At 39.4% G+C, this 12,323-nt stretch overlaps 1 protein-coding gene across 1 annotated transcript; it reads left to right on the top strand.

The window, feature by feature from the left end:
- Positions 1 to 259: 259 nt before the first annotated feature.
- tfap2b (transcription factor AP-2 beta) lies at positions 260 to 10,936 on the top strand (the record flags this gene model as incomplete). Its single annotated transcript, XM_079255743.1, has 7 exons — positions 260 to 332; positions 2,263 to 2,724; positions 3,950 to 4,004; positions 4,946 to 5,165; positions 5,428 to 5,546; positions 6,325 to 6,466; positions 10,645 to 10,936. Exons 1-7 carry the CDS (start codon positions 285 to 287, stop codon positions 10,934 to 10,936), a joined length of 1,338 nt encoding a protein of 445 aa, XP_079111869.1. The 5' UTR covers positions 260 to 284.
- Between the last annotated feature and the right edge of the window lie 1,387 nt (positions 10,937 to 12,323).

The following is a 12,323-nucleotide window of genomic DNA, read 5'->3' as shown; positions in this document are numbered from 1 at the left end:
TACACTGCAGAGATACATGATAAATAAAACATGCATCTTCTGCACTTATTTGTTGCTCACCATGCTTACACACGAGGCAGTCTACTGCTGTCAACCCGCCCAGCTCCTCTTCACAGCAGTGGAGTCCTTCCAGGGGTTCCCCATTCACAAAGCCTGCCTGCCTGCCTGCCTGCCTGAAATTACAGAGGGCGGAGGGAGACAGGGGAGGGAGGAGAGAGAAAGAGAGTTGATACGTCCCTTCCTCACTTGGCTGCATTCGGTTAACAGACACCGGAGAAGCGACCATGCTGTGGAAACTAGTTGAGAATGTCAAGTATGAAGATATTTATGAGGTAACGTTACCGCCCAGCTGTTTGTGACTGATGCAGAGAAGGCTAGATGCATTTGTTATGTGTGGTTTTTTGGAAACAGATTGCTAAACATTGTTAAAGGAGGTGTTTTCCATGAGGCTTTAGGCCCTGATGGGGTTTCTTTCCTTTTTTTTTTCTTTTTTTTTTTTGTAATTTGTAACACTGAAGGGTAACTTTGTGTAGTCTATTAATGTGATGTGGGGGAAAACAACTGTGCTAAAAGGTTTTTTTATAATGTTTCATGTATGTGGCTGTGCTGTAGCTGTATTTACCTTTAAGTCTACATGGAGTGGACAACATATCTTTTGTTGCATTAATAATATTTCAGCTAAAATGTGTCCATGTGCTGCAGGATGTCCTTTTAAAGGGTCTGGTTCTGTGCTTTTGAGAGAAATCATGTTTAAAACTATCTAAACTCTGTGTGAAGAAAAAAAATGAGAAAATATAAATGCTTGCCAATAGATTTAAAATAAAACAAATTATTCATCTCACAAAAACTCAAATAACAAATTAAGGATTTTATTTGTTAAATTCCAGCAAAGATGAAAGAAATAATTTGGAGGAACGCGGAGTGAGATCAGTGTGAAGCATGGAAATGATTTGGCTTTGCTCCCAGAACAATATTTAAAGGAAACAATCAATAGAAGGAGGAGAAATGACTTAGAAATGGGATAAATATGCTGCGCGCTCACGTTGGGGGGGACGCTTTGAAGGAGCTGGAGCACAAAAGCACATGGAAAGAGGGGCATCTCGAGCGAGGCCCCTCGCCTTGGCTCGACCCGCTGGGAAGCCTCTTGTCTCGTGCCGCACATGGCTTTTCTCCCACGGCACGAGGGAGGGGAGGCTGGGATGTTGTTAAACAAGTCACCCAAAAGGGCAAAGAGGGGCCCGTAAAGCCAAACCACATAAAGTTTAATTGCTTCTTCAGATTTGTGACAACTTTCACACGAGCCCTTCACGCGCCCTGTCGGGTTTTGCGGATGTTTTAAATATTGATACAAAAAAAAGATGCATCTCATTTTTTAGCTGTTTGTTGGCTTTATGAGGTGTGTTTCAATAAAAATCTAAAAACATAAAGAATGATCTGTAAAGCAACTGATTGTGTTGTTGTTCAGCTGAAGACACACGTAGCTTTTTAATTCTGGTGCCACGCAGAATGTAGGAATTATTTGCGCAAAAAAAAAAAAGTGCGCTTTTCTGGTTCAGAGTTTGCCATTAAAGTCTCCTACAGTGCCAAATCCGTGACTGGGAATTCCTTACGGATCTGGGTAGCCTGTTCGCCCTCTCCTGCGTGTGTCCTGCTGTTTCCACGTCGTCTCGGCTCTCCACGGCATTTAAACGTCACTCACGGTTGCGCGAAAGGCTTTCCGCTCCGTGTGTCGCCAGTCCCCTGCCTCGCGCACATTAATATTCCTGTAAGTCTCAGTCATGAATAACAATTACACCGTATACCGGGGGTAGGGGCGGGAGCTTGGTGTTCACACTCAGAGCGGCGGCAGCTCCGGGCGGAGGAAGGCGCTGCGCGGAGTTGCACACCAGGCCAGCCTGCAGATACAAAAAGCGCTGCTTTGACCTGGAATGAGTTTGTCTGTCTTGGCCCAACTCGTCCTGATCCATCCTGCTATTTCACCGTGAGACCACCAGCAGAGGGTTTCCAGATGTTAGTTCATTCCTACTCCACTGCGGTGAGTTGCTGCTTCAGAGTTGCTTTACACACTTGGTGTGTGTTGCTGGGAGTAACATTTTCCTTTTCCTGCAGGCTTTTGTGTGTTTTTTTCCACACAGTCTTGGTGCTACTTAGGCTAAATTACCAGAGGCAGTGGAATAAATAAATCCATCTGGATCCTGGGCCTGTGTGGGCTCATGTGGCTGATGTGCGGTTCCAGTTGGTGATATTTTCTGTTTTCTGCAGGACCGGCATGACGGCGTCTCGAGCCATAGCTCGCGCCTGTCCCAGCTGGGCTCGGTGTCGCACGCGGGACCCTACTCCAGCGCACCGCCGCTGTCTCACGCGCCATCCTCGGACTTCCAGCCGCCCTACTTTCCTCCGCCGTACCAACCGCTCGCTCATTACCAGAGCCAGGACCCGTACTCCCACGTAAGCGACCCGTACTCCCTGAACTCCCTCCACCAGAGCCAGCAGGGCGCATGGGGGACGCGTCAGCGGCAGGATGCCACCGGGGACCGAATGGACAGCTCTGCTCTGCTGGCGCAGCCTCGGGCCTCATTGCCTCAGCTATCCGGGCTGGATCCGCGGCGGGACTACGGCGGCGTGCGGCGGCCTGATGTGCTGCTGCACTCCGCTCACCCGGGACTGGAACCTGGCATGGGAGACGGACTGCTGCACGGGCTGCACGGCATGGAAGATGTTCAGGTACGTGGAAGGGGGATTTATGACTATTCAGTTCCGACAATGATGTTCTTTTAACATTTTGACTATTATGTTTAGGAAAAGTTCAGCTGCACACCTAGATCAGAAGTGTTTGTGACCAAACTCACAATTATCTGATATTAATTTCACTCTTTAATTTCATTGTAAAGACACTTTAAAAAACTAAAACGTTAAAGGCAATTAAAGTTAATAATTGCCTGTGTTTGTTCATAAAAGGGAAAATATGCACTGGAAAAGACTGATTTGTACTTGCTGACATTTGTCAGCTTCATTGTCTCTGCATGTCTCACGTGCCTTTCGGAGCTAAGGTCAGTGAACTTGGAGCAGCTCCCTCAGGGCTGGACTCTCACAGCTGTAGCCTGAACACTAAAGGCCCACAGCTAAATGAACTGTCTTCTTTTTCTATGAAGACACTATCCAGATTATTTGGGCTAAATTCACTGTTTTTCCACTTTCATCCCAGTAGTCAACACAGCATGCATGACCTAAATACACAACTTTAGTGATGCTTTATACTGATAACTTGATATTTCAGAAGAACAATATCTGTTTTAAGTCAAACGAATTTTGTCTCTTTTTAAATGCTTGATTTGATTTAATTTCATTTTTTAAATTTCATTAATTTGTAATTAGATTTTTTTTCTTTAAAGTCTTTAAAGCTCAGTGGAAAATTTCATTTTCGTCTCGTTTCCCCTCAGGCCATTGCCATCATGAATTGTTTGTCATTTAACCCCCACAATAGATCCCCATTTCTTTTTTTTATGTGTGTTGTGCATTTATGAGCCTCACATAAATTCGTTTTTATTCATTTATTTGATTTTTATTTATTTATTTATTTGGTGTGTTTTTAACAAAAACCAATTACTTTAGCTTATTGATGAATGGGCCTTTATAGCTCTCAGAAGAGCTTTTTAACAATGATTAAACAACACAAATCTTTGTCAAATATTGCCTGTCGGGTTAAAACAAACATATCAAAGATGGATTTACCTCCTACATTTCGAGACGTCACATTTGTTCTGTGTTTTGTGCATGTGTGTGTGTGTGTGTGTGTGTGTGTGTGTGTATGTATGTCAATCTTAACTCAACCCAGTTATGTGTGTGTCATAAAATAATCAGTTTCATGTATATTAAATAGTTTATTAAAGTGTGGCTACTTTTGAATGAAGTCAGCTCTAATGACTTGTGTTTATCTGGGTTCTAACAGACTATTGAAGACACTAACGGGACGAGTTTACTGGATCAATCAGTTATTAAGAAAGGTACACACACTTTCACTTTCATAGTTTGTTCCTGGAGCAATGTTTGCAGCAGTATAACAAAATATATTTTAAATTAGTGAAGTAATTCACAATGGTGCCATCTTTTTATTTGGATTTAAAGATGGGGAATTTGCGCAGTCTTACCAGGAAGTGACTTTTCTATATTTGGTTTCTTAAAAAGAATAGTTGTCTTATGGCTAATTGTGAATTATTGGACTGATGTTTGAAACGAAGGTGGGTCAGGCTGGAGAAAAAATCTCCCAGTTTGGGGCACTGGCTGAAAGTTAGAAGCAGTTAACGACCCCCAGGATAATGACTGGCAGGCAGTGTGTTGCTGACAGGCCGCCCAGATGATGTGCGGTGATTTAGTTACGGGATGTTGAGTGACTGAGCTCCCCGCGGGGCATTTAAGCCGCTGATGTAATAAATGGCACCGCTCACGGAGATCTCGTGAGCTCGTTTAGAGCTAATCTGCGGTATTATCCCCCGTGGAGCCATCAAAGCCCCCTCACGCTGGCCCTTTTACGCACGCATCCGCAAGGTTGTGCTGGCTGAGTGGAGATGGCTGACTGCTTCTTTTTTTTTTACGCCATTAACGCGAGCATTAACAGGCGGGATGGAGCCGCATCCAGTGCGGCTTGGTGGGAACTAAACCGGCCGTGGAGAAAAGACTGGGGGGTGGTTAATGCGATTTGGGAACGTGAGCCAATCAACAATCGATAACACTATAATTAGAATGTCGCGCGACATTAAATAACAGTAAATGCCCGGCAAGTGGGCGCTTCATTAGGCCAGAGCCCCCCTCTGCGCGCGCGTGGGTTCACACATGGAAGAAAAGCAGATTTTAACCTCTTGAAAGGATCAGAAAACTGCCCCATGTTTTATTTGTTTGCTTTTAAAAAGATGTGAACTCATAACTTCCTCTAACTTCTGCCTTTCAGTCCCCATGCCCCCCAAGAACATAGGCTCCCTGATGCTGGGGAAGGACGGCCTGATCGGTGGGGTGACCGTGAACATAAATGAAGTGTTCTGCTCGGTACCGGGCCGCCTGTCGCTGCTCAGCTCCACCTCCAAATATAAAGTGACCGTAGGGGAGGTGCAGAGGAGACTGTCCCCACCTGAGTGCCTCAACGCCTCCTTGTTGGGGGGCGTGTTGAGAAGGTAGGAGAAGATGTAGCCTATAGTGACAAATATCATGATTAACTGGAAGAGTAAGCAAAGCTTCCGACTGGAAACGTTCAATAACACATAATACATAATATCAGCTGAATCCAATGATGACTGAGAACAGTTTCAATAAATTCTGTCCCAAACTTTATTTAAGTGTTCCATTTTAAATAGAATGTCTTCTAATGCCGATTCTATTAAGTCATTTTGTAAAGTAAAATGTTTTATTTAGAAAAGGTTGTGTTTTACTTTACAGAGCCAAGTCTAAAAACGGTGGCAAATGTCTGCGAGAAAAGCTGGAGAAGATCGGCCTGAACCTGCCTGCTGGGAGGCGCAAAGCTGCCAATGTCACGTTACTGACGTCTCTTGTAGAAGGTGACTGCTCCATAAGCACGCTTTATTTGTCATTTTCACTAAACATAAGCCCCCTGAACAGTCCCACAGTTTGCAGCACAAAAGACAAAATATCATTGAGTTTTTATATGTCCCTGCAGTGAAGTGTTGAGCTTCAACTCAGAAACCTGCACAGCTTATCGCGCAACTTGCTAAAGTTGTCATGCAGCCATGAAAATACATTCAAATTAAATAAATAAGAGGATGTTTTTATTCTAATTTCAGGTGATTGAATACGACAGACTGAGTTCATCATTTTGAATGCAAACTAGTCATGACAGGTTGTGTATTTTCCAGTCAGCTTAGTAATTGCTATAAAAAATAGGAAACAAAAAAAAAAAGTCCCTTTTACGTCCCGATCATTTGAGAAAAGGCCCCGGGACAAGTTATTGTAGCCTACTTGGGCCTAAACAGACCATCTCATCAGAAAATGTGACGTGACAGTTGGCAGGACGTTTTTACGTGAACACATCTGAGGAAAACAAAGTCGTTTTAATTTTAAATTTTATATATAAGATGTAACTTATACTAAATTGACAACTTTTTATTTCACTATTAATTTCGTATTTTCATTTTATTGGGCAAGAAAAACAATTAAGGACTATTTTAAAGAGAACAGTGATAGTCTCATTGCGCGCGTGACAATTATAAAAGGTGGATGTTGTTATAAAATCGCGGGACACAGATCTGGATATTTACACATCCTGCAGCGTAAAGTATCTTTTATTACATTTATACAAACGTTTCTTTGTGCTTTCAGGTGAAGCTGTCCACCTGGCCCGGGATTTTGGTTACATCTGCGAGACGGAGTTTCCCACCAAAGCTGTGAGCGAGTACCTCAACCGGCAGCACGCGGACCCCAACGAGCTGCACACGCGGAAAAACATGCTGCTGGCCACGAAGTGAGTCCATATGAACCATTTGACTGGGATCTGCTGCTTGTGGCGTTTTCTCTTCTGCAGAATGTAACTTCTAAATAAGGTGCTCCTGCTTTATTATAGCATCACAAAACAAACTGAATAATTTTGGTAATTAAACAATTGGCTTTTTGTGCTTGAAAAACAGGAAGAAAATGGTTTTATAGCACCACTGCGTCCTTTGGAAGTAGACCGTGACATTTACAAATACAAGATGAATGAATTTTACATTAAGCCTTCTTCATCTCCAAACAGGTTCATTTAGGATTAATTAAATTATTGTGACTTAAGCCCAGTCTCATTTTTCCTGGGGTCTATTTGGGCCCAAACCTCCAGAGGGCACAAACCTTGTCTTTATTTGAGCTTTATCATACACAGTCCACTCTGACACACTATTCATGGCATTGGCATTTGGAGAGGAAATTAAGATTTTACTTCATAAAAGCCACTGAACTAAATGTGAATCCAACTTCAGTTAAAATGGATAAATGAGGGAAAATCTGTCACTCTGAAAAATGATGACAGCCACAAACCAAAGACCAACTTCATGATTATAGTTTCTTTAAATAACGACATATGATGTGAGGTGTATCACAATCGAGCTTTAGCTGCAGTCCAGTTCAGTGGAAAACCGAACAAACCTGAGATTTCTTGTGTTTTTATCTAAAAAAAATTCCAGTATGTGCACCTATTAAGAAGTTACTCATACCGTTGTGTATCTTTGGGATTAAATCCAGGATTTTGTGATCACTTCATCAACTGAGTAACACAGCAGGGTGGCAGAAATGATCATTTCTGACAGACTGGATAAACAGTGAATATTTTTGCAATCAATCCTTTTTTTTTTTTTTTTTTCATAACCCAATTCTGAGTCCATTTTTTCTCCTGAATCCAAGTTCTTCAAACGTGAAGGCTGAAAATCACCTCCAACAGATCCCTCCTGCAGCTCATATTTTTAGCTTGCATAAACAATGCTGTCTGCTGGCTTGCACTGCAGAAACCATCTGCTTGTGTTTGTGTGAAGAGTGCACAGCGAGTTTGGTGGTGGATGTTTGATGCCCAGATTCAGACCTGTTCCAGTAGAGCACATCGGTGCTGCCTGTTAGAAATTCATTATTTAGCAGTGGAGTGTTTCAAGTCGTCAAAAAACAACAGCGAAAGCCTTGAGTGTAGCCTGGGGTGGCGGCTTCTCCTCTCTACTCCCCTAACCCCAGCTGGGCTCGGCCTGCACAGCCTGTCACTCATTTGTTGGAGCTCTGCCCTTAGGCCGCTTTCAGAGGGTGTGTGTGTGTGAGTGTGTGTGTGTGTATGGATGGGCTGTGCAAGTATGAATCTGTGAGAAGAAAAAGAAGGTCTCTTGAATATAAAATGTGGGCCTAAAACCAGAGAATGATTTGATGAAATGTAACAATGAGAATGACGTAGGAGAGAGGATTTTATTTTACCACCAAAATTTTACCATGAAATATGCGGGGGGGGGTAGACACTTTCCTTATTTTCATCCACTGTTCAAACAACAGCTTTTTATTATTATTACCATTATTATTATTATTAATATTATTATTATTATCATTATTATTATTATTATGATTATTATTAATTTTTTTTCTAAATTTATGTATTTAATAAATTTAGTGGCAGTAGATTTTTTTTTTATTGGGTGGCCAGTTTGGAGTATTTTTCTTATTCCCAAATAATATATTTTAATAGTATTTGCAAATATGATTAAAAATAAACAGCAAATTACTCATATTAGCTTAGTCTAAAATAAATATTGGTAGACAGAAACATTTTTTCCAAAAACATGAACATGGAAACACACTTTTAAACTGCAGCAAATGAGATTCTTCTCAGGCAGTGGTCTCCGCTTGCTTCGGTGTGCCATAATAAACCAGGGAACATTTTTATGTTACTTAACAAAAAAAGAAGAAGAGGAAGAACTTACAATGTCTATGGAAAGCTTACATTTTCTTTAGCTGTTTTCTAACTTTTCCTTTGGATTGTTTAATGACTTTTTTTTGCAAAACACAAGAAATCCAACAAGTCAATGAAAAAGCTGCAAAACAATTTTGCTCAACCTCAGTGGCAAAAGATGGAGAAATTCTAAATCTTAAAGACTTTTTTCCATTAAATGTTACAGAGAACATGAAAAACTCCTTTTCCTCACTGCAAAAAGTAGAAAACTTGCCATGTTACTGAGGGGTGTTTTTAATGCATGCTATAACACCATGCTGTAAGCGTATTGAGCAGTGATGTGGTGAGTTCAAAGTTTCCCCTCCCACTGGGAAAGTAGGTGGAGTTCTTCTGCCTTCAGGAGCTGCTGAGCTACCTGTAAGAATTTCATCAGTCTGAGTTAGAAAACTGCTCAGAGTGCTGTTTCAGCATCTGTTCTAGCTTTATGACTTTAAAGTTCACTTTGTCTTCTCACCTAGGGTCCATTTAAATACTGCAAACGTAAACATCTGGCTGTGTTTGCTGTGCTACTGTCTCAAAAAGTGGGGCCAGTCAAGTGGTGTTTGTGTAGGGATTTCTTTTGAGATATTAATGCCAGCTTCATCGCTTTCTTTGAAACTGCCTGTTTCAGCACAGATGTCACATTTGTCCACAAGCTAAATGTGTAGAAGAAGAAGTGACTCAGTGCTCCTTCATATCTGGAAACAATCCAAATCTGTAACCATGTTTTTATTGGTCAAGTCCAGCCTTTTTCTTTTCTTTTTTGTGACCCAAACTAAACAGCAACAGGTAACAAGATCAAAGAGGGAAAAGTAATCTGGACAGCATCTGATCAGATAGTTGCTTCTCCTTCATGACAGTTCGTGGTGTAATAAACCTTCCTACTTTAAATGTAAAATGATAATACAATGTGTTTCGAGTCTTGAAAATGTGGTAGTGTTACACTTTTACAAGTTTTCCATTGAAAAGCTTTGAGATGCTGCTCTGAGACAGTGGACAAAAAAAAAAAAAAAAAAAAAAAAAAACATTCGAATTTAGTCACTGTGTTTTTGGTCATACCATTGGGGCATCAGATTTTCACATAGAAAAAGTCTATTTTCTTAGCTTTAATACATTTTATATTAAAAAGGTAATATATCTATCTATCTATCTATATATAGATATATCTATATATGTATATCTATATATATGTATATCTATATATATGTATATATATATGTATATCTATATATATGTATATATATATGTATATATATGTATATATCTATCTATATATATATACATTATATACATATATATATATATATATACATTATATACATACATATTATATACATATACATATATATATATATACATATTATATACATATACATATATATATATATATATATATATATATACATATTATATACATATACATATATATATATATATATATATATATGTATATATATATATATATATATATACATATTATATACATATACATATATATATATATATATATATATATATATATATATATATACATATTATATACATATACATATATATATATATATATATATATATATATATATATATATATATATACATATTATATACATATACATATATATATATATATATATATATATATACATATATATACATATACATATTATATACATATACATATATATATATATATATATATATATACATATTATATACATATACATATATATATATATATATATATATATATATACATATTATATACATATACATATATATATATATATATATATATATATATATATATATATATATATATATATATATATATATGTGTGTGTGTGTGTGTGTAGATTGTACTTTGATTTACTGGGGTTAGTAAGTGTAGCCTCCACTTTAGGTGGCATTATACATCTTGCATGAAAAAACTGCAGATATCAAATTGTGGTCATAGTATTATCTCCAGATATTTCGGGCCCTGGAAAAGGTTTGTCATTTTGTCTGACTTAATTATAGATTCTTACTTTTCATGTCAGTCTCGCTGTTAATTAAGACTCTCAAGGAAGACATGTTTGAACCATTGGCCATTAAATGTAATGGCAGTGAACTAGTAGTTAAACAAGGCCTTCAGCCTTCCAAAACCCATTTTTGGGGAAACCTTATGATGAGGAAGAGTTCCCTTCTGACATCTTGTGTGTTCTCGCCTGCAGACAGCTGTGTAAGGAGTTCACAGACCTGCTGGCCCAGGACAGGACTCCCCTGGGGAACTCAAGGCCCACCCCCATCCTGGAGCCTGGCATCCAGAGCTGCCTCTCCCACTTCTCCTTCATTACACATGGCTTTGGCTCGCCCGCCATCTGCGCCGCTCTCACCGCCCTGCAGAACTACCTCACCGAGGCTCTCAAAGGACTCGACAAGATGTTTCTCAACAACCCACCCAACAACCGGCATGGGGACGCTGGCAGCAAGGCCGGCGACAAAGATGAGAAGCAGCGGAAATGAAGGAGGCACGGAAGGGGAATGACGAAGGAGAGCCAAGAGGGAGACGGACACACAGACAAGAGGCGTTAACACAGTTTCTTCTAGCTTTACACCACTGCGACTGCCCTTCTGCACACACAGCTGAGGTGGAGGAGAAGGACAGGGAAGACTGGGTAGAGAGAAAACAGCAGAGGAAGACACCCATGGGCCAGTGTCAGAGAGAGCACAGAGGGATTTTTCATCTGTGTTACGTTCTTTTCATTCCCCCGAGGACATGGTGGTTACTGTGCTACATCCATTTCGCTCCCCCCGCCTGCATCCTGTGAGACTGAGATGCTGTGATCAGCCAGCAAACATTGTGTTTGTGTGCCTGAATGAATGTGTGTGTGCTTGTGTTTGTCTCAACACAGAGAAAGGATTGCTGGTTTGGAGATTGGCATTCTATTTATGAAACAAGCTTGTCTGGTTATTCAACACAAGTTAGAGGAGGGAAGGCATTAATTTATGTGTGTAAATATTTATTTATATTAATTTAAATGGATGGTTGTGTAAATAGGTGCGCCAACTATTTTGGAGTAGGCCTATTTATCTGTGATTTGACCTTTGTGAGCCAGTGGTGGGACAGGACTCATCCACTGTTTTTCTGTTCTTATAGAGCTGTTGTCATGGTGCTGATGATGGGTAGACATGCTTCTAATTGTCCAGTGATTTCATTTCTATCACATTGATAATAAACCATGTGTTTTATTATGCGAGGTGTGCAGCTTGCGCCTTTTCTCCAGGGAAATTCTTCTGCAGAGTCTGACTAATGGTTGGAGGTCAGCTCCCAATCCAGTTCATTCCTTTCTAAATGACCCCATTTCATGAAATATTTATGAACACCTGAAAGTTAACTTGTTTAAATATGGAGGTTTAGAAAGAAAAAGGTAACTTTTAAGATTTGTATGACCATTTAAAAATATCTTAATCTTGTTGTCCACCTTGATTGGTATAGTTTAAAGATCAGTGTTTGGTTTTAAATCAACTTATTCCAGTTGATCTGAATCGCTTTTCACCGCAGTTAAAAACACAATCCAAGATTTATAGGCAAATCAAAACCCTGAAGTAAAACCTTAAACTGGTAACTAATTGAAATAATTTTCTGTAGTTTTTCTGCTTATTTTAAATGACTATTGATCTAGAGTGAATGTTTGACCTTTATTTTTGTAAATCAACTTGACATGGAAAAAAAAAAAAAAGGAAATTTAACATCTCTAAAATACCCAAATCTCTGATTGCTCTCAAAAATAGAATCTAATATATTTATATAATTTACCTGACAACAGAAATAAGATAAAATAAAGGAATGAAATCTATATAATAGAAATCCAATAGCCAAAGTGATGGCCCATTTATTTTTCTGATGCTT

This window comes from Telmatherina bonti (genome assembly GCF_933228915.1).
Source record: "Telmatherina bonti genome assembly, chromosome: 16".
Lineage (NCBI taxonomy): Eukaryota > Metazoa > Chordata > Actinopteri > Atheriniformes > Telmatherinidae > Telmatherina > Telmatherina bonti.
The sequence above is the reverse complement of the archived record's forward strand: the minus strand, read 5'-3'. Positions and strand labels throughout refer to the sequence as shown.